Source organism: Lepidochelys olivacea, assembly GCF_965140295.1.
Source record: "Lepidochelys olivacea isolate rLepOli2 genome assembly, chromosome: 1".
Taxonomy (NCBI): Eukaryota; Metazoa; Chordata; order Testudines; family Cheloniidae; genus Lepidochelys; species Lepidochelys olivacea.
Genome location: NC_140411.1, coordinates 165,583,805 through 165,611,211, shown reverse-complemented (window position 1 = coordinate 165,611,211; position 27,407 = coordinate 165,583,805). Strand labels below are relative to the sequence as shown.

The 27,407-nt window shown below is 43.0% G+C and overlaps 1 protein-coding gene across 1 annotated transcript in view; it reads left to right on the top strand.

Annotated features, from left to right (window-relative positions):
- Positions 1–19,553, top strand: part of CLIC6 (chloride intracellular channel 6) — a 48,577-nt gene extending 29,024 nt beyond the window's left edge. Inside the window, exons 2-6 of the mRNA XM_084617689.1 lie at positions 6,279–6,388; positions 6,937–7,062; positions 8,920–9,026; positions 14,819–15,000; positions 17,696–19,553. Of these exons, the coding sequence (XP_084473815.1) occupies positions 6,279–6,388; positions 6,937–7,062; positions 8,920–9,026; positions 14,819–15,000; positions 17,696–17,857 (687 nt within the window). The 3' untranslated portion in view covers positions 17,858–19,553. The remainder of the gene's footprint in view (positions 1–6,278; positions 6,389–6,936; positions 7,063–8,919; positions 9,027–14,818; positions 15,001–17,695) is intronic.
- The last annotated feature ends 7,854 nt before the right edge of the window (positions 19,554–27,407 follow it).

Below are 27,407 nucleotides of genomic sequence, written 5' to 3'. Positions count from 1 at the left end.
CTCAGCCCAGCCCCTGCCTCAATTCATTTCCTTGGGCCACTTCCCCACGACCCCCAGCACATTCTTCACCCTTACCTCAGGGCTTCAACCTGCCAGTCTTCGCAAGAGCTCTCTCTAGCTTCCCCCGTCCCTGCTTGTAGCACTCCTCTGACCAGGTGCTGGCACTCCTGCCTCCTGCTAGGGGCCTGATTTTCCCTTCTCAAGCTCCAGGCAGCTACTGAAGCTGCTCTGCCCTGCAGCCCTTCTTATATGGGTCTGCCCAACCCCCATTGACTCGTCCTCACTGCCCCTCTCCTATTAGCTGCTTTCTGCGTATCCTCTCTAGGGCTCCATTAACACCTTACAAGCCAGTCTGGGGCAGACACTCCAACACAGCACCTTTACACTAAAGATGAAAAAAGATTCAAAATCAAGGTTTCTGCTTGATCATCTCCATCCTACCCTTATAATAAGAAGTCATCAGTTGCTATGGCATCTTGGAGATTTCAGGTATCTATCATAGGTTTTTCTAAGCTCCCTAGGAACCTATTGTGAGAGTACAGCATAATATTTCCCAATACATGTAGGTGTAGCAGATTGAGCACTCACTGCCATGGCGCCTCCTGCTGGTTGCCTTGGGAATTAGCTCCTCAGCCTCGAAGCGCCTCCTGCTGGCCAGTGTCTCTCCTGCCTCACGTCCCTGTGTCTCTCCTGGACTCCAGTGCCCCTTGCCTTGGGGTGCTGCCCCACAGGAGTGCCCCCATGCTCTGGGTCTCCCTGCCCAGGGGAACCCCCTCCCCTTATGCCCATCTTACCTCAGTGGCTACTGCTAGTCATCATCTAGCTCCTTTTCCCTGGGGCAGACTGCAGTCTGTAATGGCCACTCATCATTGGCAAGGGGGTTGGACCAGCTGCCTCTGCCTATCCCCAGGCTGCACCTTTGCAGCCCCAGTACCTCCTTAGGCCTTTAACAAGGCCTCAGCCTAGGGAGTTGCCAGGCTGGAGTTCCCCAGCTCCTCTTGCCCTTCCCCAGCAGTGCTGTGCTTCAGGTACCCTGTGCTCCCAGGCCGCTAGGTCCTTCTCAATCCAAGGCTGGAGTGAGACTGACCCAGCTCCTCCCTTAGCCCTTCTATCCGGCTGTGGCTGCCTCCCCAAGCAGTCTTTTCCCCTAGTAGTGGGGTAGCTGCCCCACTACAGTAGGAAAATGGAAGTGGAATCTTCACAAGGTTTTCCATTAACACTTTACTGCCATCCTCAAATAGAACATTGAAGCACAAAAAATGAAGTTCAGGTTTCAAAGGATGTTAAGTCTGCATCATATTCATTGACTGTTAAAATTACAGGAAAGAACTTAGACAACCTAGGGCCATCTGCCTCAGTTCCTGTGTTCCACCTCTTGCCGTAGCTGTAGGTCAGTAGCTTCTTGTGCTGCTGATGGCTTTCAAGATTTGCTGTCTCCTGCCTCCGACTTTGCTGTTGTTAGAGGCTGACCCTGCAAAATTGGAGGCAAGCTACTGGCATCCATAATTGTATCAGAGGTGGCTGATGCAGAGCCCCTGAAGGCCCATGACAGCTGGTCTGCTCCCCGTTCCATGAAGTTGGGGCTCCCTGCGGCTACCAGTCTTTCAGGCCTTTAAATATGGTGCTGTCTACATGGCAGTCCTCCCCAGTAATAGGAAGAGACAATGGTTTGGGTATGACTACATGAGAGACTGCCTCTCTCCTTGCAGTAGATGAGATCAGTTGGGACATCTAGTGAGTAGTTCCCCGGTGTAGGCAGGAGATGGCTGTTGGCAGAATATTCTCAGTTTGGGGCCCTCAGCTCTAGAACTCACTTCCCTGTCTTGGGCTTGCATAGCCAGAGTCTGTGGACCTTCAGGACATGTTACATTACAGGGCCATCGTTTCAGAAAAAATTAGGAGAGACGGGGAAAGTTTGGTCAGCATTCTCACTTCATGGCTGCTCTTGGGGTATTAATGGGCTGGTCCCATCTTGGAGGGGGGTGGGACAGGAAGGTGGCATCCTGGTACTATTCCGGACATTGAGAGGAAGATGGGCTGAGGTGTATGTGTGTCACCGATGGCTGGCACAGGACAGAGATTGGGGCCTGACCTGCTCCATGCTGAGCTCAAGCCCAGGGCACCACCACTGCATCCTGTCCAGCCAGTGGGGAGAGAGAATGGTGCTGACCCAGCTGGCCCAGCCTGCCTCACAGTGGCCCCCAGAGACCTGAGGGAGATACCACATCACCAGCTGGCAGTGAGCTATGAAAAGTTAGTGGGAGGGGCAAAATCAAAGTCTGGGGGCATAAGGTAACTGCTCCCTCTGCCCCATAGCAAATGACACCCCTGTTGCACAGCCTGTATGCCCAAGCTTTTGGGTCAGGAGGAGTGCATTGATGTGATGCCAGTGTTTTGCCAAGGAACTCCCACAAAACTTTTTAGCTTGGGAGCTTTTTAACTTGTTATAAAACTTGTGTCCCAAAAGGAAATGGAGAGGCACTGGGAAACAATTTAATTTATTTTTGGTTTTAAATCAAAATGCTTTTTTTGTAACCACAGGAGGCAGCACCACTGGACAAACACAGTAAGCTACATTCACTAGAAAATTTATAGTTGGTTCCTGAATATATATAGACTAATATCATGCTGCTAATACACCCTGGTGTTCATCTTGCACAATATGGAAAGGGACAAAACCTGCAAACTGTTGGACTTCAGTGGGAAACAAAAAGCCCAACAGCATACAGGACTGGGCCCTAAAATTATTGAAAAAAATATATACATTATTTCCAAGACATTTCAAGCTTGTTGTATAATTCTTTGGCAATGTTTTGTCATTCATTTTAGCCATTTCCCCATTATTTTAAGTTCATCTCTCACTGGTGGTTACCAGCAACTTGATAGATATGTAGGAGAAAAAGGAAAGAGGTCAGCTATTCGTTATTGTATTCATAATCTGTTGCAAAATGGACAAATGGGAAAACCAGTATTATTCCCCTAAATCAAGCTGATGCCCCCAGAACATAAAACTTTCTCAATCATTAAAACATTGCACTTATAAATAAGCCATCCTGGTGCTTCTGTAGCAGTTCCAAAAGCTGCCGATTCCTAAGCAAACAGATAACTAGGTTGTTGGTAGACTATTTGTCATTCCAGTGTAATAACAAATTGATGGACTCATTGTCTACTTCGCTTCTGCATTTGTCATGGTAACGTGTCTGTCTTCATCTGGATCCCTGACTCCACCTTATGGAAAGTTACACAGAAGAGCAGGATGGAAGCTGCTCTTCTGAGTCCCTGAAATTTACTGTTACCACGGTGATGGGAGACAAAACAAATTGACAGCCTGGCTGTCTATGTTCCCTCAGCTTCAGTAGCAAAAGTTAGAGGGACCCAAGCTTCTAACTTTTATGTCAAGGGAAATTGGTACAGGATCATGAAAAGAAGTTCATTCTATTGTGACTGTTGATCACTTAACGATCTGTAAAGTTCTCTGAATGCAACAGTAAGCCTGACAAGGGGATTTCTTTTGCTATCAAAGCCCTAGTGAACACAGTGTGAATGTCAGTTTGTTTGGAAAGAATGGATATATGTTTTGCTTTTCAGGGGAGATGCCCCTTGTTTCCTCAAGGTGCAACAATTTACTATCATTTGAGATTATTTTTAATTATTTTTTATTCTGTATAAATCAAATTCCTTTGTCATAAATATACATCTGCTTTTGATGAGTTTAAAAGCCTTTGTACCTTACTTTTCTGCACTATTCGTAAAACTCTAGAATTCCATTTTCATTTTCATTTCATTTTGAAATGCCACCATTGATCATTATTTAGTAGCAGGGACAGGTGTGGTGTCCCACCATCCCCAAATAAAATAAAAATTAACTGACTTGTTCACCATTCTCACACCTCCCTCTGTACTATCTGGGTTTTTTTTATAAATAAATAGGGTAAACATGTGTCCCTAAAGACAGGCATATCCCTGTTTTCAGGGCTGGTCCCATCAGTTTTTTATAGAAAATAGTGTTTTGTCCCTTAGGCGCCGACTCCGTGGGTGCTCCACCTACCGGTAGCCCTGCCAAACAGCTCTTCCCTCTCCCTCCCAGCACCTCCTGCCCATGACGGATCAGCTGTTCAGTGGCATGCAGGAGGCGAGGTGGGGAGGGGAAGGAGTGAGGGCAGGGCACTCAGGGGAGGGGATGGAATGGGGTGGAAAGAGGCAGAGCGGGGGTGGGAAGAGGCAAGGCAAGGTGGGGCCTTGGGGGAAGGGGTGAAGTGGAGGTAGGGCCTGGGATTCAGAGAGGGGTCAAGCACCCCTGGGGAAATGAGGAAGCTGACGCCTGTGTTTTGTCCTTACTTTGGTAAGTCATGGCAGACTGCTCACTTGAGCTGGTGAAATTAAAAGCAGCCTGGGTGGGCAGATAGGCGTCCCCAGCTCTGTTATACAATAGCACCCTTCTTCAGTCAGAACTTGAAAACAAGAACTTGGGCTGATGTATAACTTTGTACTACAATATTTATATCTGATTTAACTAATGCTTCCAAACAAAATTCTCTGTGATATTATGGTGGTGTTTATCAGCTTGATAATCATAGCCTTTATTACTGTTGATGCATGCTAGCAATGGAGCATAATGAAGTCAAGAAGTTAGGTGTGCCAGTAACTCCTATCTTGTTTTTGTAAAACCCTCATGTGACAGGCATGGAGTCTATTGTATTAAAAATGCAAAGTTTATGTATTATTGTGAGATTGTACATAACTTTTCTAGGGAGGAGATGTGTCCAGTGTAAACCTTGGAAAGTGTTATAAGCTTCAAAGAACTATACTGAACAGTGGGCCAGACAAGAATGACAGAGTTAAGAGGGAATCTCTAGCGGGAGGTAAATACAAATGTAACCTGCTCTAGTTATGCAAAAAACTAGCCTTTTGAAGCTCGGCCCTGAAGATTATTTGTTTCCTGAATCTGAAGATCAAAGGCCAAAGCTGTATAAAGCAGTGGTTCTTAACCAGGGGTACGTGTAACCCTGGGGGTACGGAGAGGTCTTCTAGGGGGTACATCAGCTCATCTAGATATTTGCCTAGTTTTACAACAGGTTACATAAAAAGCACTAGCAAAGTCTGTACAAACTAGAATTTCATGCAGACAATAACTTGTTTATATACTCTGAAATGTAAGTACAATATATTCCAATTGATTTATTTTATAAGTACAGTATATGGTAAAATGAGAAAGTAAACAGGTTTTCAATAATAGTGGGCTGTGACACTTTTGTATTTTTATGTCTGATTGTTGAAAGCAAGTAGTTTTTAAGTGAAGTGAAACTTGAGGACGCACAAGACAAATCAGACTCCTGAAAGGGGTACATGGGTATAAGGAAAGACAGAGGGCATAACTACACTACAAACTTTTGCCACCACAAATTACATTGGAATAAAGCCACCACAGTTAGTATATTGCTTGTGCACCTACATACTTTGCTTCTTTCATCGGCACTGCTCATACTCACCAGGAGCGCTTGTGTTGATTCACAGTGCAGTGCACCGCAACTCGCCACCATCCAGTACTCTATCTTTGGGAAGTCTTTGCAACGCATGGTGAGGCAGAAACAGATCACACAGAGCTGACTGGGAACAAATGGTCAACTTCGCAGCATGCAACTTTCTCCCTCCGATACTGTCATTTCTATCCCACAATTTTCATGCCGTTTTAAAAAAAGAAAAATCCCATGGACCTGCACGACCCTTCTCGCTGTCCACCGTCTCTGACAGAAGCATGGTGCCTGCACTACTCTGACTGTTGTGATGAGCATTGCAAGCACAGGACGCACAAGAGATTTATCTGATTTAGCCTCCTAACTGCTCTTGGCACTACATCTCAATTTATGACGTAATATATTTTGCTACATCTTTTCGGACTGGTGTTTCCAGAAGTCATAACTGGTATAAACATATTAAGAATACATATAATTATTTAGAGAGATTTATGTTAATATGGAATCTTTCTTTTCAAGTAATGCTATGATTTGAATTTTGTTCACTAGTTTATAAAAACATTAGTTATACACTAAACAAACCATTTTAGAACATCCATTTCTAAGGAGACATTACAAGTGTTTGGAGGAGTATATAAAGAAACATTGTATAAAACTATTTCATTATAAATGATTACAGTGAGTTGCACCTGCTTTCACCAGATCTCGATTTTGTCCATATCCTTTAAACAGCAGACAGCTGACTGACTTTGCCATTATAAAAATAGTTTTGCTAAAAGCATATTTTATTGTTTTTCATTGTAGGCTGGTAGTGATGGGGAAAGCATTGGAAATTGCCCATTTTCTCAGCGTCTTTTTATGATTCTGTGGCTAAAAGGTGTTATATTTAATGTAACAACTGTAGACTTGAAAAGGTAAGATTACAGTATATATTTTCATTTTCAGAAGAAAATTACCAAAATGATTCTTTTAAAGAATGTATTGCTTGTGGTAACTTTGAAATACACATGCAAACTGACAGACCTTATTTATACAGCTAATTGGTATTTTCATAGCTCTTTATAGGCCTGATTATTATCTGATTTAAACTGATGTAAAACAGTAATAATTCCACTGAAATTGATGGGGTTAACATGGTGTAAAATAGGTGTAAGTGAGAGGAGACTCAGGTTCTATGTGGTCAATGCATGGAACAGATATTAATTAATTAATACTAATGAATGCTCACAACATCTCTATGAGGCAGGAGATTATGTCTTACCTTTACAGAGAGGTAAGCTGAGATAGAAAAGGGGAAGTGATTTGTCCAAGGCTACTCAGTAATTGCAAGGATAATTTAAACTATTTTATTTGCTTTAAATAATACCAGTATACTATTGCAAAAGTGGAACAGATTACTACTACTACTACTACTGCATGTCTCTCACATAGCTACTTACCCAAGGTGTTTGTACCCTTTTAGAAAACCTGCAGACTTACAGAATCTAGCCCCAGGAACAAACCCTCCCTTTATGACTTTTGATGGTGAAGTGAAAACTGATGTCAATAAAATCGAGGAGTTCCTAGAGGAAAAATTAACACCACCAAGGTACTGTGCTCTTGCGTGTCATGTTTTGCTTTTAGTCCTTCAAAGTGCCTTCACTGCACTCCCTGACAAAATTCCCACTGGTTTCAGTGACAGCAGGATCAAGTCCTTGGTTACTTTCTTGCCTTAAAAAATATGTATGAAATATATTAGATTTAGAAATACTGATTCTGCTCCAATTGAACTCAATGAGCGTTGCGGTTGACTCCGATGGAAGCAGTAGTGAGACCTAGCATAATGGTGTTGTTCCTGTGAGCTCGTGAGTGTTAGATGCTGATTGCTAGACTCCGAATGACTGAAGTAAATGGGAATTGACAGTGTTCAGCACCTCACAGGTTTTGATACAATTATTGTAAATTAAAGAAACATTTTCAGTGTTAAAAAAATCTCTATTTAAATTTGCTCTTCCAGCAGTATTTCCTCTGGGCCAAATCCTCAGTTGGTGTTAATTAGCACAGGTCCATTGACCAAGGATCTGGCTCTCTGCATGTGCTGTTAGTTAAGGGCAAGTCATCAGAAATTATTAAGTTTTATCATCCATGCAATGGAGATTAACTACTAATTTGCTTTGTGTAACGTGCAATAACTGTCTGCAATTTCAGTATCAAAATTTCCTTTTCAAAGAGATGGCAAAAATAGCAACTCCCTAGAGTTAATAAAGGGTCTGAGCCAACACCTATTGAAATCAATTAAAAGACTCCAGTGCCGATTTAAGTCAATAGGAGCTGTCCTTTATGGCACTAATCAACTGATTATATCCCGCAATGATGCAGACATGCCAACTCTCGCGAATTGATAGTGAGAGATGCAATTTGTAAGTAAAATTAAGCCTGGCTCCTGCTGCCAGGTTGGGAAATAGGAGAGGGGACCCCACTGCAGCCCACCTTAGGCATGGGGAAGGAGAAGAACCTTAAGAGGAGCAGAGGTAAGGCTGGTAGGGCTGAAATACTGCCTGGAGGCTGCAGGGGGGTTGGAGTGTGTGTGTGTGTAGGGGGAGCGCTGATTGTGTGTGTGGGTGTATTGATGGTAGGTTCTGAGCAGATGTGGTAAATGCTGGGAGAGCGAACTGAGTGTAGTGGGGGTCAATGAGGACTGAACTGATGGGCTGATGATGGGGATTGGGGGACTGAACTGAGGGGGGCTGAATTGAGGGGGGTTGGGTGGGGACAGAACTGATGGAAGATTGGGTGACAGGATTAATTGTTGGGCAGGAGATGGACAGATGTGGAGGTGAGAGCTTCTGCAGCAGGGGCCAAAATCACCATCTCCAGTACATGTGGGAGAGTGAGCAATACTAATTGTCACATGCACATACCCTTGCAAAGAGCAAGGGGGAGTTCAAAAATCAAGATTCTGACCTAAAACACCACAATATTATCTTTAAAAAAAATAAAAATCTCATGATTTTTGAGGGTCTGACTCACCATTTTTGATCTCTTGAAGTTGGGAATGCTGATGATGTCACTACAGTAATTCTCAAAGAGTAAAATTCACTCTAGTGCAGAGGGCTCATGCAAGGACCTCCATACCATTATAGTAACCTACTATTTCTCTGTATTTGTGCTTTGAGATTTCCCTCATTTTCTTCAAGTTGTAAAACGATGAAAGTGATGAGTAATTATGGCAAGAAATAGAATTAAACTTCTGGATACTAGGAGTAATTGAAAAACATTTGACACAGTATATATTTTGTATGGTCTAAGTGGTTTCCATTTTAGGAATGTTTCCTATGAAAAATATCTAGCCATACTTTGTTCGCAATGGGGTGGAATAAACTGCTGTTCATATAATACAGGAGTAGCTGAATGTCAGAAAAGAACCTGCTAGTTATATGACATCCTTGTATTTTTAATTCCTCAGGTACCCCAAACTTGGGCCAAAGCACCCCGAATCTAATTCTGCAGGAAATGATGTGTTTGCAAAATTCTCTGCTTTCATAAAGAACACAAGAAAAGATGCTAATGAAAGTAAGAACCTGCAATCTCTACATCATTATCGTTGATAACTTGAATGAGTTGAAGTTACATAATTACAGCATAAAGTTTTGCACGAACTTTCAATGTAGAGTAACAAAACCTATCTGTATTTGCACTAAGGACTCATTCTAAGCAAAAGCTATCTATGGCTTTCCAGGACATGAAAGCTTTGGAAAGCTGCAGATCCTGAGGAGGGTAATCTGTTCAAGAGAAAGGCCAACACATATGCACTATGGTGAAAGGAAGAATTAGTAGCTTGTTGTTTTTGTCAACAAACTTCACCATACCGCAATGGCTTGGCTGAATAGTATTTAAGGCCCTGATCGTGCAAATGCTTAACTTGCTGAAGGTGAGTAGTTCCACTGACTTAAATAAAACTACACATGTCCAAAAAGCTAGGCATGTGCCTAAGAATTTGCAGGATCAGACCTATGAATGGAATACAAAAAAGCAAATGCTTTTTTCTTCAACTTTAAAAGAAGGGGTATAAATTTAATGAAATGAACATACTAAGTAAGTATATATAAGTATCAAGTATCAGGGGGTAGCCGTGTTAGTCTGTATCCACAAAAACAACAAGGAGTCCAGTGGCACCTTAAAGACTAACAGATTTATTTGAGCATAAGCTTTTGTGGGTAAAAACCCCACTTCTTCAGATGCATGGAGTGAAAGTTACAGATGCAGACATAAATATACTGGCACATGAAGAGAAGGGAGTTACCTCACAAGTGGAGAGCCAGTGTTGACAGGGCCAATTCAATCAGGGTGGATATAGTCCACTCTCAATAATAGATGAGGAAGTGTCAATTCCAGGAGAGGCAAAGCTGCTTTTGTAATGAGCCAGCCACTCCCAGTCCCTATTCAAGCCCAAATTCATGGTGTTAAATTTGCAAATGAATTTTAGTTCTGCTGTTTCTCTTTGAAGTCTGTTTCTGAAGTTTTTTTGTTCAAGTATAGCTACTTTCAAATCTGTTATAGAATGTCCAGAAAGATTGAAGTGTTCTCCTATTGGCTTTTGTATGTTACCATTCCTGATGTCCGATTTGTGTCCATTTATTCTTTTACGTAGGGACTGTCCGGTTTGGCCAATGTACATGGCAGAGGGGCATTGCTGGCACATGATGGCATATATAACATTAGTAGACTTCCAGGTGAATGAGCCTCTGATGGTGTGGCTGATGTGGTTTGGTCCTCTGATGGTGTCGCCAGAGTAGATATGGGGACAGAGTAGACAACGAGGTTTGTTACAGGGATTGGTTCCTGGGTTAGTGTTTCTGTGGTGTGGTGTGTAGTTGCTGGTGAGTATTTGCTTCAGGTTAGGGGCCTGTCTGTAAGCAAGGACTGGCCTGTCTCCCAAGATCTGGGAGAGTGAGGGATCGTTTTCCAGGATAGGTTGTAGATCGTGGATAATGTGCTGCAGAGGTTTTAGCTGGGGGCTGTACGTGATGGCCAGTGGTGTTCTGTTATTTTCCTTGTTAGGCCTGTTTTGTAGTAGGCGATTTCTGGGTACCCGTCTTGCTCTATCAATCTGTTTCCTCACTTCCCCAGGTGGGTATTGTAGTTTTAAGAATGCTTGATAAAGACCTTGTAGGTGTTTGTCTCTGGCTGAGGGATTGGAGCAAATCGGTTGTATCTTAGGGCTTGGCTGTAGACAATGGATCGTGTGATGTGTCCTGGATGGAAGCTGGAGGCATGTAGGTAAGTATAGCGGTCAGTAGGTTTCCGGTATAGGGTGATGTTTATGTGACCATCACTTATTTGCACTGTAGTGTCCAGGAAGTGGATCTCTTGTGTGGACTGGTCCAGGCTAAGGTGGATGGTGGGGTGAAAACTGTTGAAATCCAGATGGAATTCTTCAAGGGCCTCCTTCCTGTGCATCCATATGATGAAGATGTCATCAATGTAGCGCAAATAGAGGAGGAGCACTAGGGGATGAGAGCTGAGGAAGCGTTGTTCTAAGTCAGCCATAAAAATGTTGGCATACTGGAGCCATGCGGGTACCCATAGCAGTGCCACTGACTTGAAGGTATAAGTCATCCCCAAATCTGAAATGGTTGTGGGTGAGGACAAAGTCACAAAGCTCATCCACCAGGTGTGCCATGGCCTCATCAGGGATACTGTTCCTGACAGCTTGTACTCCATCCTCATGTGGAATATTGGTATAAAGAGCTTCTACATCCATGGTGGCCAGGATGGTGTTTTCAGGAAGATCACCAATGCATTGTAGTTTCCTCAGAAAGTCGGTGGTGTCTCAAGCAGAGGGTCTGAGGAGAGAGTCCAAATAGCCAGATAATCCTGCTGTAAGAGTGCTCTTCTCTTCGTGTACCAGTATATTTATGTCTGCATCTGTAATTTTCACTCCATGCATCTGAAGAAGTGGGGTTTTACCCACGAAAGCTTATGCTCAAATAAATCTGTTAGTCTTTAAGATGCCACCGGACTCCTTGTTATATATAAGTATAATATAGTCTAATTTTTTTGACAGTGAAATTGAAATAGCTAAGAGAATTAATTTGGAATAGTACTTTTTGTGTAGTAATGACTTTTCTAGGATTTCTCTGAAACAATTTGACTAGCTCCAAAATGTGGGAATTTTCATTCCAGTGCAGTTTTTTAAATCAAATAATTAATTTTTTTCCCAAGATTATGGAATTATGGTACATAATTCTACAAATGGTCATCATGTTTCCTGGCCTAGAGATAGATGAGAATTTGACAGAAATTCCTCACTCTCTGGACCAGCCATCTACATTCACTGTGGGTGAAATCCCCTCCCCTCTCCCTTCACAAAACTGAAATCAATAAGCTTTAAGTAGGAAACCAAGCAAGGGTTGGAATTCACCTTTTTCAGCCTACCAGCATTGCTGAGGGGCTACACTGCCACATCCATAATTCATAGCTCCTGTTTATCCAGCTACTGCATTCGTATAAGCAAGGGTCCAGTGGCTGAACCTTCCTTCAACACCTCCCTTCTTCTGCCAGGTGGTGAGGAGCCCACCACCCATTATCCAGGGCACACACAGTGTGAAGGTGCCCGCTACCATCTCTCTGTTGCTCTGAGCTGTTCTCCAATATTCAGGGCCTTGCTGGGTTGTTTCTGTTAGGAGGAAAAATGGGTGATACAAAGCAGGCATTTCTTTGGTGCAATTCTGTTTATTTACAAAGAATGTACAGAGTCCTGTTTCCTCGAACACAATAGAAACAACCAACATCAGGCAGTTTCCTTGCTCACAGTTTCCAAGTCTGTCTCTCTAGTCAGTTATGTGCCCCAAAGGGTTCTGTTTTTGCTCCTTTTCAGGGCCATGCTCACAACTGCTTTTCTCACTGTCCCCTAGCTTTCTCCAGGCATTTCTGCCTCTGACATACACACAGCTACAGCCAATCCCCAAGACCCTGCATTTGAAATCATAGAACCCTTAAAAGCACAAGTCTTAGCTTCTGATCAGGCCTTACCATGTGTCCCATTGCCTTGAACTGTGGCTTCTGTTGTTTTCAGCTGTATAACTGCATAAAGGGGCTTAGTTGCTCTGCCTGAAATAAAGGTGCTTAGCATACCCCATTAGCTTTATCTAGGCCTGTAAATGTCTGTGGGTCAAAGATCCACTTGATGTCAGCCATTAACACCTTCCAGTATAACCATCTCTATCCTTAATGTCCCAGTATGCTGACATGGGGGCTTGAGTGGTGTGGAATGCTTTGTACTTGTACCTGTCTGTCTGCACTTAGGGAATTTTCACCCTTCTTTAGAGCTGGTTGAAAAGTATTTTTTTCCCCCCGACAGGAAAATTGTGATCTTTAGCAAAAATTCAAATACCAAAATAATTGGGCCAAAAACTGAAAGAGTACAGTTTTTGGAAATGCTGCCCTAGTGCTTCATAAGATTTGTATTTCAGGTGCTTCATGACCCCTTGCTCCTCTAGAGACTGGGCTCCCTGGTCATACTACATTTCCCTTGATGCACTGTGGTCTTCCCTCTGGGAGAGAGAAGGGAATTAAGGGGAACTCTTGCCCATATTCTGTTATTGGAGATGTAGTCTGCCTGGGTAGCCCGGTTCATAGAGGAGAATGGAGACATGAGTCAACTAAAGGTATGTCGGCACTGCAATTAAAAACCCATGCCATTACTGGTCCATGCCAGCTGATTTGGGCTCGTGGGGCTCAGGCGAAGGAGCTGTTTAATTGTGATGTAGACATTTGGGCTCCAGTTGGAGCCTGAGCTGAAGGGTCTGAGAGCTGCAGCCCAAGCCCAAACATGCACACAGCAATTAAACAGCCCATTAGCCCCAGTCCCACAAACCTGAGTCAGCTGGCATGGGTCAGCCATGGGTTTTTAATTGCAGTGTAGACATACCCTAAATTACAGCTCTCATGAGGCACCATGGCAGCATTTCCAAATCAAAATCTTTGGTTTTGGCTGAAATATTTAGATTTTCAGGTGTTTGGTTTTTCGATGAAAAAACAAACTTTTTCACAGAAAGAAAACACTTTTCACAAAAAAAAATTGTTAGTTGCAAACCCAATTTTCTGTCAAAAACTGTTTTGATTGAATATTCTCAATCAGCCCTACCCTTAATGCTGAAATTTGGCATAAACGTGTCAAGAAGGATATTTTGTAAACCATTTCAACTCAATTGGTTTTACCATTCTTCTAAAGAAAGAAAAAAGAGAACAGTTTTTGTTTGATTTGCAGACAGACATTCTCCACCCCCATCCACCACTCTAAGAAAGAAAAGGGCAAACTTTGTTTTTTAAATTGCACTAATCTAATCCTTTGAAGTGATGTACTTTTATGTTAAAGTATGTTTCAGGGGGGTTGAAGGGTGTGTTGGGGTTGTTTGTTTGTTTTTTTTTTTTTTTATAAATACACCTTTTTAAATGGGGGTAAAGGTAAATAAACATCAGCAGGAATCACAGAACTGAATTAATCTTTAATGTAAATCCATTAAGTTTAGCTACACCAAACCTGATTTTGGCAATTCTGTACCAATTGACCTCACTAGCACTTTTGTTATTCCCTTATTACATTAGCATTTAGCAAGCCCAGTAAAGGATCAGAGCCCCATTGTGACAGAGATGGTAAAGATACGGCAGCTATACTTAACAAACATTATATCCCAGAGAGCTCTATGGACAGGTACACACTTAAAACATTTGCCTCTAGAGTATTACTGGTTATGGGGGAGGTGATTTTTAATGACATTTCTATCCCAGCAAAATCCCTAGTGTAGATACAGTTAAACCAGCATAAAAGTGCTTTTATTGACACAGCTTATTTTGCTTGAGGACCAGTGTGAACTATACCAGCAAAAGCACTCTTCTGTCATGCCAACAGGAGCTGCATCTACAGTAGGATGGTTTGTCAGTGTGACTATTGACTATACCAGTATAGCTATACTGGCAAACCTTTTATGGTCTGGACTAGGCCTACATTTCGGATAGGATTCAATTGATGGCGGAAACAGATAAACAGTATGGATGGTTTCAGAGAATGGGGTAATAATAAACTGAACAGATTAGAAAAAAAACAGAAATCACAGCTAACTGATGTCAGATGGAAATGTTTTATAACCATCATAGCACAGGTAGTTCTCAGGAGGGATTTGAATTAGGACAAGGGGCAGCTTTTGGAATATGACAGAGTTTTTCCTATGCACTGGGGTTGGCATGGGAGAACCTCAGTGTGAGTGGGCTTAGTGTTTGGAAATATCTGATCTCCTGGGATTCTTCTACTTTTAGAGAGAACTCAGTTCACTTTTCTCTAATGTCTATTTTTCTGAATGTAGATTTGGAAAAGTCCTTACTTAAGGCTCTAAGGAGGCTGGATAACTATTTAAATACCCCCTTGCCTGATGAAATTGATGCCTATAGCACTGAAGACATCACTGTTTCCAGCAGAAAATTCCTGGATGGAGATGAGCTCACCTTAGCAGACTGCAACCTCTTACCCAAGCTCCACATCATTAAGGTTTGGATTTTCTCTTTCATGATGTGCAAAGACTGGCAACACTGATGCACAAGTGCATTTAAAAATGACACAAAAATTGACACATCTTTACTGAAACAGACTCACAAATGCTATCTCAACCCAGGGTGAGAATGGAGTCAGAGTAAAATTTAGCCTAGCATGTCTAACATCCTTTGGGGACACCCAAACAACAGCATAATGACCTAGTTCCATTTTTTATCTGACAATGTAATTCCTAATGTCTGGATTCCACACTTGTTAGATGGCCTAGCTAAAAATAAATAATTTAGCTAAGAGTACTGCTGCTGGCAGATAGACGCTCTGCAGCCTCTCACATTAGGCAGCTGTGGAGGCTTATGGATTCCAAGATAGCATTACTGCCTTGGCTACAGTCACATTGTTATGACCATCTCTGAGATTCTCCTTGTGGTTGGACACAAGGGCCTGGATGCACAAAAGGAGTTAGGAGCCTAAGTCCTTATTTTGTGTGTCTTAGTTCCAGTTTCGGGACCACTGTGTCATCATAAAAGTCACGCTGAAACCCTGTAAGTGCCTAAACTTGCTTGACGCCTAGGTTTTTGCGGTAAAAGTTCCTTAGGCACCTATGTTTCATGGTAAATAGGCCCAATGGCCTGTGATGGGATGTTAGATGGGGTGAGAGCTGAGTTACTACAGAGAATTCTTTCCTGGGTATCTGGTTGGTGAATCTTGCCCATATGCTCAGGGTTCAGCTGATTGCCATATTTGGGGTCAGGAAGGAATTTTCCTCCAGGGCAGATTGGAAGAGGCCCTGGGGGTTTTTCACCTTCCTCTGTAGCATGGGGCACAGGTCACTTGCTGGAGGATTCTCTGCACCTTGAAGTTTTTAAACCATAATTTGAGGACTTCAATAGCTCAGACATAGGTGAGAGGTTTATTGCAGAAGTGGGTGGGTGAGATTCTGTGGCCTGCATTGTGCAGGAGGTCAGACTAGATGATCATAATGGTCCCTTCTGACCTTAATATCTATAAATCTATGTTTCTGTCTCTAAGCATGCACGCTGTTGCCTCCCTGTGGGCATCTGGATGCCTAGTTTCTGCCTATGCCCCAGAGTGATTCATAAACCAGGGGAAGACATGTGTTTGGTTGTTTAACTCACCTGTGGGACCTGAAAAAGTACATATGCTCTCTCGCTCACTCGAGAGTACAAGCATGAGCATGAGCATAGCCTGGTGGTTAGCAGACTTACTGAGGATGTGGGAGACCTAGGATCTGCACCCCCGGTCCAGTGAGAGTTTCATTATTTATCCACTGTGCAACAGCTTCAGTAGGCGAGATTGAGGGACACCCTACATCACAATATTTCATAGCCCAATGGTTAGAGCACTCTCCTGAGAGGTAGCAGATCCCTGTTCAAATCACTTTTCCCCCTGAGGTGAGGGGTCTCCCTTATCCCAAATGAGTATCCTAACCATTGGGCTAAAAGTTATGAGGGAGGTCCTCCTCTGCCCTCATCCCTGATTAATGCCTTTTGTGCATTCAGGCCCGGGCTGCTTTATTGGACTCCACTGCTGGATCCCAACTGCTTCCTAGTCTACTTGGCCGGAGCAGCATCCAGCCTCTCCTAGGGTACAGAGTATGTGCCTAGTATCTCTTCTTGGGCTGTGGAACCCTGAGGTCCAATGGCCCTAGGCCCAGAACCATTGCTGATCCTTCAAGTCTCCCCAATCGCTTACGCACCCCTTCATAAAACAAAGTGAAATCCATAAAACAGACAGATTCCCCAAACTCTCACACACATAATGACATTTTAGCCTTACATGCCTTCCTAAGTCAGCTCGCTTCCCTCAGGGGGACTGTACCCACCCAATTGCCATATATGGACTGATTCAGAACATTTTTCACTCTTTCATTATTCCCTCATAAATTTGGGGCTGAAATTTGACATGTGAGTTTTTCGGTACTTCTCACAGGCAATGAACTCTCTCTGTAGTGCTCTTTTCTGTCAGTGCCTAAGACCATGCAGGTTGACTGCTATGTCAGTTAGCAGGACCCAGAGGTGCAGGAGTTGCGCTTTTACCTGACTGGGCAAAGTTTTTCAGTAAGGGAGAAGGTACAGTTGACACGTCATTTGTGAGTACGCAAGTGCATGTTTTATTCAAAATTTGGCTTCCATTTTGGTTTTTAGATCACCTCTGCTAGGGTATATTCCCCTAATATCTTTTATCTCACGTTTCAGTATGTGAAGTAAGTATTAATTAAAACTGGAATGTGTCACAAGTTGTGTATGTTCCAAATAAGATGTTTGCTTTAAAATATCAACCAAACATCTATTAAAAGATTTCTCTTCATATTCGGTGGGCTTTTCAAATCCACCTATGGAATTTGGGTATGCAGGTAGAAATGTATGGGAAATGGGCAACTGAAGTCCTTAAGTAGCATTGAAACTCTCAGTTATTTGGTTTTGTAAAATCTTTTCATCCCAAAACCTACATTTTGAGCTTAAACTACTTGACAGTCCCTCTCTAACTAACCAGCCCACCTCCCCCACATCTGATATCTTTCTCCTCTTTGTCTTTTTTCAAAATTTAAAACGTCAAAAATGGATTGCTAAGACAGAAGAATGGAAGAAACCTATTGATTACAAGCATTGTGTGCACTTTGTTTACACAGCTCATGCCTCTAGCAGTCTCTTTTATTTTTTATTTTTTTAAGGTTGTGGCAAAAAAATATAGGAATTTTGAGTTTCCACCTGAAATGACTGGGATCTGGAGATATTTGAACAGTGCTTATGCGAGAGATGAATTCACAAATACTTGTCCTGCTGATCGAGAAATTGAGTTTGCATATTTGGATGTTGCAAAAAGAATGAAGTGATGGATTAAAAGATCTCTCTAGTCTACATTTCTTCGGCGAGCTGGATGGGAACAAACCAAGATAAATACAGAGTACATTATGCAGCATAATTTTAAGTTCTGTGACTGGCCAATTCTTCTTTCTTTTCTTGCGTTATATTAAGCTCACCCTTAAATTATATGTATGTATGTCTGCTTATTTGTGTGTACACACACACACACACACACGTATTACACATTCTGAGTTAAAGGTTTCAGATTAAAATTCAAACATTCGTTGAAATTACGGTAATGGGCTTGGCACACAATTATTACAATTTGGCTGGTTACTCTTAGTAAAAATATTGAATTTTGATACTAAAATTCCCTGCTTCTTACACATTTAGTGTGATTATTACTGCCCCTAATTTCTCAGTTTATTTCAGCACTCCTGTCAAAACTGACAGTTGACTTAGAGATCTGTCTGAGAGGCAGAGGAACATTTTTCTCTCAAGATATAGCTAACCAAAAGTATCTGTGACCTTCTGGGCTGCATAAATCTGGGAAGACCGCACAATTGCTGTTGGCTGCACAGCAGGCTGGTTTATCCAGAAGAAAGATCAGGTATGATGTGTAACCAACTCCCTCTTTCAAAAGCAACAACTCTATATTCCCGGGAGCTGTGGATCAGCTCAACAAAAGCCCTGCTTCACACTGCACAAGTCCCTATTCTGTATATGTCTAGCCCTCGTCTCTCTAAGATCTGCACAACCCATGGGACTTCCTCCAGCCCTAGAGGAGAGGAACAAATATTGCAGCTGACCTGTGGACTATGCAATAAAGTTACTTGGTATAAGTGAAAAGAGAGGGGTCCTGCCCCCTGCACTGGGAGAGGAAATGGAAAACCTCTCTGCCCCAGATTACTGAACTGAGGCCCCCTCCTCGACTTCTACTTGGTATTGGAAAGCAATGAATATGGGGGCAGGAGGGCTATTTAGGAGGTAGCCCTTTCCTTGTTCCTGACTGAACTGCGGAATGTGCTGTACAACCAGAACCAGTGAGAATACCCCATTCCCTTGGAACAGGGAACGTACCATCAGAGGTCCATGGAACATGAATGGGCTATAGCCACAGAGGCTGCTTTCTGCTGGTACAGCCCTCAGAAGCACAACCTGTGCAAACCACAGCCCCTGCACTTGCCTGGGAGCAAGAGCTCCAGCCCAGCTACCAAAGCTGCGTTATCCCTACAGTCACCAGGGAGTCAGTCTCTGATGCTTTTGCACAATATATTTTTGATAGGGTTATGTGTATCTAAAGATGCAGTAGATCTATGCATACTAGATTGATCTATTTCATATCTAAGTGTCTAATATAATATCTAAGTAAGAAACCCCCCTCTATTTTAGAATAGACAACCTATTCCGTATCAAGCAGACATCTACTTTTCTTACAATTTGTACTTGATTGTATATTTCAGGTATACTTTGTCTGCACTGTTTAATTATAAAAATACTTAGTTCTGATGCACATCTTGTATCACAGTTATTTTTAAAGTGTTAAATATTGAAATTTTATTTTATTTTCTTTAGAAAAAACAGACACTTAACCTGTTTTGCAGTACAGAGCTTAAATATTGGGGTTGATAGCTGAGCAATCACTCACCAAATGTTACTAACTGCTGCTTTATATTTTCCAATATACATATATATATATATTCTATATAATCTTTTCACATGCCTTACAAATTTGAACAGAAAATACACAAATTGATAAGTAAATTGAATGATATCCTGTGTTTATTTCAGTGCCAGTGTCCTGACTATGTGCAGTCTATCATTAGCCTGGATTTTGAGAGAGAAAGATGAAATTTAACAAAACCTTGATTTGTCTTTAAGAACTGGAAGAACATTTTAGGCCCTGTCCTGCAATCAGACCCACCCAGGTGCAAGGATGTGCACACACAGACCCAATTTCAGGACTCAATCCCCAGTCGTTCTGCTCAGAGGTGTGTCATATTGCTATTACTGACTTTAACTACGCTACCCAGCCATGATTCAACTGACAGTGGTTTACTGTGTTAGTCTTTATTGACTTAAAAAATGTAGCTATCAGCTGTTATCCACCTTTAATCAGTATGAAATTCAACATTACTATGTAATATGGCCTGTTGTACAGCAATATTGTACGTGCTTTACTTCTTTTTTTTTTTTTTGCCTTGAGGTCACCTGAGGCCCTCATTTAGACACAAACCACCCTCAAGTTTGTGCCCTGTGCTGTCCTGAGCCTGCAGTCTCAATCCTTTCAGCCAAAGGGGGCATACCCTGGATATGTAGAAAGTAATGTATATTTAAAATCCTACATCATTTTGAAGTATATTTTGCTGAGATGGAGGGGCTTTGGCCCTGGATAAGACTGAAATCTGTTTTTTGTTATTCCCATGCTCCTCTCCCATCCACCTGGAGGAAGAGTTTTATGGCCCCAATCCTACAATTAATTTCTCTTGGTGCAGTAAATTGCAGGATTGGGGCCAACCTCAGCCTCATATATAGTGCTATTGAAGCAACAGAATACAACTGGGATTTAAAGACTTCAGGAAATATAGTTAGATGATAGTATAAGCAGGGATGGTCAAAAAGTGGGGGAAACTGAAAAAAAATCATTAAAATTTTTAAAAAGGTTTATATTGTATAATGATGGTCAAAAATAGCAACAACTTTTCACAAAAAATGCAAAAATAATTTCACCTAATTTTCAAACAATGGAAAGTTCTTGACCAGCTCTAATTAGCTGTCTGTCCCATTAGGATTGCCAACTTCGGTTGGATGAATTCCTGGAGGTTTCATCACATGACATTATCTTTAATTAAAGATGAATTTTTAATTCCTGGACACTCCAAGACAATCCTGGAGGACTGACCATCCTATGTCCCATACATGTAAATGATACACCAGATTGCAACAAATGAAGCATTCACGTTTGTGATGGGCTTTAAAAGCAGAAGGAGAAAGACATATTCTGTTACAGGCCAGCTGGGACAGGAAAGGATTCCACACAGCTCATTGGGGCATGCCTCATGCTACAGCAGAAAACTAAACGTAATGGATATGCCCTGCTCCTTTAACAGCCAATTGCAACAACAACAAAAGGTTTTTCCTTCAGCCAAAGCAAAGGATTGCTTTAAACAAATCCCAGAGGGAGAGACAAGACCTCACCTCAGCACCAATCCCCTTCAGAGATCCATCTTCTCACAACTACATTCACCTCCCAGTGGGATAAACCTCTCTCCTGCACTAGCAAGGGGGATTAATAAATTTCCCACAGCTGGCTGTGCCCTACTAGCCTACACATAGGAAATGCCCTAGACTGGGAACTCCACCTCCCCGATTAACCTACTTTAATTCAACTGCCCTTTTCAGTGCTTAATTTTCCTATTTATGGGACATAAGTGCTGCATAGTCTCGTGTTTTTGTAGGAGCTCAAACCAAACTAACAACAGAGAAACACTCTTACCACTTATTCAGGAGCAAACTTAATGGGGAATCTGGGGTAGTTCTCTGGCAATACATACGTGATAAGGTGTGGTCCCAGTCTTAGCCACAGGGTAATTGTAAAAATAAAAGAGTTCTTGTTTTGTGTTTCTTACTGTTTTTGATTATATGCTGGGATCTGTTCATTGAGATGGCACCGAATATCACTGCAATCAGAGGTGAAACAGCTCCCTGTTTGGTCCAGCCCACTCCCCGGTTACTGTTGTTATAAATGATTTGTACTGAAGTTGTGCCAGGAGGTCCCGTTCTACGAGGCACTGTGAAATGCACTGTAAGAGACAGCACCTTCCCCAAAGATCTTACCGTCCCAGGCCCCAATCCTGCAATTAATAAAGTGTGGATGGACATGCTGCACAGCCAGGGAAACTGAGGCAAAAGGTGTTGCCCATGACCACACTGCATGTCCGTGACAGAACCACTCCGATCTCCTGATTATCAGGTTGGTGCGCTATTCATTTTAGATCGTGCTGCCTCCACTCTTTCTTGCCCAGCAGCACTAAGCCCCACATGACTTCCTCCCTTCTCTTACAGCATCTGCAAGAACGTTTATGGCTCTGATCCACAAAGGTACTTAGGCACTTAAAACATAAGATTTAGGCACCTAACTCTTCTGTTCAGGCACCAGATTTCCAGTTTTAGGCTCCAATGCGATCCACAAAACTTCTGAATCCTGTGGATGCCTAAACTCACTTGGCACCAAAGTTTTCAGGGTAAATGTTTCTTTGATGCCTATGTTTCTGGTTCTTAGGGTACACCTGTGAACACTGCATGTGGAAGTGCAGTTCCCAGCTTGGGGAGACAGACAAAAGCTAGCTCTGCTCGAGCTAAAAGTAGCAGTGTAGCTGGGGATAGCCCAGGTAGCAGCTTGGGCTAGCTGGCCGAGTACAAAGCCACCTGGAACCCCGGGGTACATAGTCGGGTGGCTAGCCTGTGCTACCCCAGCTTCCCTGCTATTTTTAGCATACTACTCAAACAGAGCTAGGGCTGTCTGCCTAGCTGAACTGGGAAGCACACTCCCAGCCACAGTATAAACATATGCTGAGCATGTGCATTGCTGCCTCCTGCTAGGCACTGAGCACTTGTCTCCTGCCTAAGGCTGGTGGTTAGGGCACCCACTGTTTACATCTGTCAGTGCCTCAGCTTCAGCCTGAGTGGGTACAGCTACACTGTTACTTTTAGCTCCATAGCATGAGTGGTCTACGCTTGAGTCAGTTGATTCGGGCTCTGAGATGCGCTGCCTTGAGGGTGTTTTTGGAGTGTCGATGCACCGTACATTTTTAGATTTTGCTTCTTAAACAAAAAGCTGCAGTAATGTCACTTGCTAAAAGCCTAAAGGAAAAATGAAACACTCTCATCTGAAACAAATTTTCATAGGGCTTGATTTTCAGAGGTGCTGAGCATCAGCAATTCCCCTTGACTTCAAAGAGAATTGTGGACCCTCAGCACCTCTGAAAATCAGGGTCATGGGGCCTGGACCTCCAACATTTAGTCACACAAGACGTTCCACTGGCTCACTCCCTAGATCTGGAAGCGTAGATCCATCTCCTCCTTGCCACATTTCTCCACCTCCAGACCCCCTGGAGCATCTTCACCCATCAGAGAAGAGGGTGAGAGTTGGCAGAAGGGGGAAAGGAGTGGGTGGGCCAAAAACCCCCACAACAACGATATGACAGCCTTGGTAAGTTCTGGGGACAACACAGGCGGTGGGAGTCCCTCGCACAGGGCTTCCACAGGGATGGCCTTGTCTCCCCAGATTCCCTCACCAAGAGCTGCCTGGTTTGGGAACAGGCTAGCCCTACAATGCTTTTCACAAGGGACACCCCACCCACGACTCTGAAGGGACTCCATGGGGAATCTCCAAGACTCCAACTCCATGAGAGGATCTTCATTCACAGAGATCGGCTGAGCCTCCCCCTTCAGGTATCAGTAAAGAGAAATAATGTCCATCATTGATTTCAGTCAGACTGGTTGTATAACTAGGGTTGCAGAATTGGGATCATGCTTTTGAAAGTATATGTGAAACTCCAACTATCATAAAAGCAGAAATAAATTCTGGTTTGCTATTTCTTTCAAAGTGCAGAGAAAGGGACCAGTATTTTCCCCAAAGATACCTACATTGTTTATTAGGATAAGAAATTTTGTTATACAATCTTGCTTGTACAAAAATTATTTTATTATATTATTTTAAATAAAAATATTTACATTTTTCCTTTAAATACATATTATACGCAAGGCAAATATGGTCAAATAGTTACTTTATTACTTGTTGTTTAACTGTTTGTGTGGAAAAGGCTTCAGATTTTGAAGATTTCTTTGTCAGGGTCAAATTCCTTAGTCACCAAAATCGTCCGTTGATTGAAGGGCTACAATCTACTTGCTCTGAACACAGTATTTCCAAAAGCAGGCTGAAATTGAACAAAATACATAGTTAAAATATACTGCAATATATTTCACCTTGTGCATTCTCCTTTGAAATAACTTTAAAGCAATGGAAAAAACCTGAATAATTGCACATTATCTAATTGCACCCCTTTCTCCATGTTACGTGAATAAACATACTGAATTTTTAAAATTCACCAACTCTTCTAAGCTCTCAAGGACAAAATGACCACTAATAACTTCCAAGGTGAGGAAGGACTCTTAAGTTTCAAACCATCAGAAAATATCCAAGGCCTTTCAGAGCATCTAACTCTTGGAAGAGTAAACAAAGCAATCCCTACTTAATGAGTTTCATGGCAGGGAGCTGCAAATCACCTGCATTCTGTCAGCAATGCAGATCCTGGTTTTAGGGCAATGTGGCCCCTTATCAGGGATGAAAGTAACTTAAGGGACTTACTGGTACGCAGGGCTGTGGTCCTGAGCAGGAGAGGGCGGTGGGGGTGGGGGACAACCCAGGTGGAAGGGGTGGGGCCTTTAAATCCCCAGACCCTTTAAATAGCCGCTGCTACCCTGGGGCTCCAGCAGTGGCCAGAGCCCCTGTCCCTTTAAATCACCATCAGAGCCCCATGGTAGCAGTAGCTATGGTGGCGGCCGGGAGCCCTGGGGCTCTGGTGGTGATTTAAAGGGCCAGAGGCTCTGGCCCGGGGCCTTTAAATCACTGCCGGAGCCCCATGCTAGCTGTAGCTGCAGCAGTGGCTGGGAGCCCCGGGGCTCCGGTGGAGATTCAAAGTGCATGGGGCTCCTGCCGCTGCCGGGAGCCCAGGGTCCTTTTAAATTGCCCACCTGGGGAAGTTGCTCTTGCCGGTACACAGTACTGGACCGTACCGGCTTCCTTTCACCTCTGCCCCCTATCCAGTTCTACAGAGTCTGCAGCTTCAGCTGGAATAACTTCTCTAGGTGACCTGTAATTGGGGGTGTTGGCCAGTTCCAGGCCCAGCCTTTGAGTGACAGTGACGAAACAAACAAGTGAAATTATCCATCTGCAGGCATGAAGTTATTCTGTTCACCCTAACTAGCAACATGCTGCTTTGTAGGAAACAGAGTGTGATTGTTTTACAGCACTCAAGTTCTGGCCTGACTCTGCTTCTATTGAGTTAATGGGAGTATGATCAGTAATGGCAGCCCAGTCAGGTCAAAGGTATAGCTATTTAGAAAACAGCACATAGTGTCTGTGAAAAAGTTAAAAGACATTTTCATTTTATTTGAAAATTTACAGATTTTTTCAGTTTTTTGGTTAAACCGATGAACAAAAAAAATCAGTTTTCAAACAAACAGTTTTGTTTTTTCCTGGTTTTATTGCTCCCGTTCTCTCCCTTCTTCCTTCCCCCGACCCCCACTCACTAGAAAAGGGAAGGAGCGAGAAGGGGAGGGAGAAACCAAACCATCTTTTGGATGTTGAAATTCAGTTTTTCATTGAAAAAAAAAAAAAATTAAACCAAAACAAAAAATGTGCTTGAAAAACCAATTCCTATTGAAAAAATGTTTTGGTGAAATTTCTTCAACCAGGTGTAGTCAGCAATGAGTGCTGTTGAAAATCCTGCCTATCCTGATTAGGAAACAGGCTGAACATCTACGCTGCAATTAAACAGCCCCTGAGCCCGAGTCAGCTGGCATGGGTGTCTAATTGCAGTGTAGAAAAACCCAGAGAGACCTGAAAGGGGACTAATGTGCTTCAGAACCATGACAGTATATTTTTTGGTTTTTAAAAATTGTTTTTCTTGTCATTTGTCTTTTTTACTGTAGTCCAGGGGTCTCAAACATGCGGGCCGTGGGCCGCATGTGGCCCATGGAGTTATTTCCTGCTGCCCGCCATTGCTCCGCTCCCCCGCCTCCACTCCTCCCAAGCGCACCATGCCCCAGCTCCTCCGCCTACCTCCCAGTGCTTCCCACCATCAAACAGCTGTTTGGCGGCACTTAGGACTTTCCAGGAGGGAGGGGAGAGGAGTGGGGATGCGGTGAGCTCATGGGAGGAGGCAGAGAAGAGGCGGGGCTGGGGCAAGGATTTGGGGAAGCGGTTGGAATAGGGGCAGAGACTTTGGGGAAGGAGTTGGAATGGGGGCAGGGAAGGAGTGGGAATAGGTGGGGCAGGGGCAGGGCCTCATGGAAGGGGTGGAGTGGGGTGGGGCCAGGGGGAGAGTGGGGGGCTTTTGCATCTTTGTATGAAAAGGTGTCAGTGATGCGGCCCTCGGGCCAACGTACTACTCCTCATGTGGCCCTCGTGGTGATTTGAGTTTGAGATCCCTGCTCTAGTCGTATATTAGGAATACAGTCCTTTGTGTTGAAGTGCTGTATAGCTGCACTCAGTAGTAGGTACTACTATCAATCATCTCAGCTTCAGTTTTCATCTTCCAGTATCACCAGCCCCATGCATTCAAAAATCATGAATCAGACCTCCAAAATGTTGAAATTGGTTTAAAAAGATCAGATATTATTGATTTGATTTCTGTAGTCTTCAGGATGCACTTGGGTCAAGTTTTTCTCTGCCACCTCAAGGCCTAGACACTTATTTTTTTGAAAAATGAAAGTGCCGAAAGTCTTATTCCAAGACCTGGGACATTAAGAAGCACACCACATATGAGACTTTGATAACAATCACATTGAATTATCCTAATGCTTCAAATAACAACAGTTATGATGTATAATCTACAATACACTGTGCCAAAGTTTACGTGCCTCTCTCTAGCTTCGCAACGCTGCCCTCTGCTGGATGGAATGTCATTGTTACATGAGGTCAATGGTGTGTGATTAATTATTGCCTTTTAGATCTACTGAGGATATAAACCCTAAGGAAGGGAATTGGAAGAAACCTGGAAAAGAGAAAGAGGGTGTGTCATAAATATAAAGGGAAGGGTAAACCCCTTTGAAATCCCTCCTGGCCAGGGGAAAGCTCCTCTCACCTGTAAAGGGTTAAGAAGCTAAAGGTAACCTCGCTGGCACCTGACCAAAATGACCAATGAGGAGACAAGATACTTTCAAAAGCTGGGAGGAGGGAGAGGAACAAAGGGTCTGTCTGTAGTCGTCTTGGCCGGGGACAGAACAGGAATGGAGTCTTAGAACTTTTAGTAAGTAATCTAGCTAGGTATGTGTTAGATTATGATTTCTTTAAATGGCTGAGAAAAGAATTGTGCTGAATAGAATAACTATTTCTGTCTGTGTATCTTTTTTGTAACTTAAGGTTTTGCCTAGAGGGGTTCTCTATGTTTTTGAATCTAATTACCCTGTAAGATATATATACCATCTTGATTTTACAGGGGGGATTTCTTTATTTCTATTTACTTCTATTTTTTATTAAAAGTCTTTGTAAAACACTGAATGCTTTTTCATTGTTCTCAGATCCAAGGGTTTGGGTTTGTGGTCACCTATGCAAATTGGTGAGGCTTTTTATCCAACATTTCCCAGGAAAGGGGGGGGTGCAAGTGTTGGGAGGATTGTTCATTGTTCTTAAGATCCAAGGGTCTGGGTCTGTAGTCACCTAGGCAAATTGGTGAGGCTTTTTACCAAACCTTGTCCAGGAAGTGGGGTGCAAGGTTTTGGGAAGTATTTTGGGGGGAAGGACGCGTCCAAACAGCTCTTCCCCAGTAACCAGTATTAGTTTGGTGGTGGTAG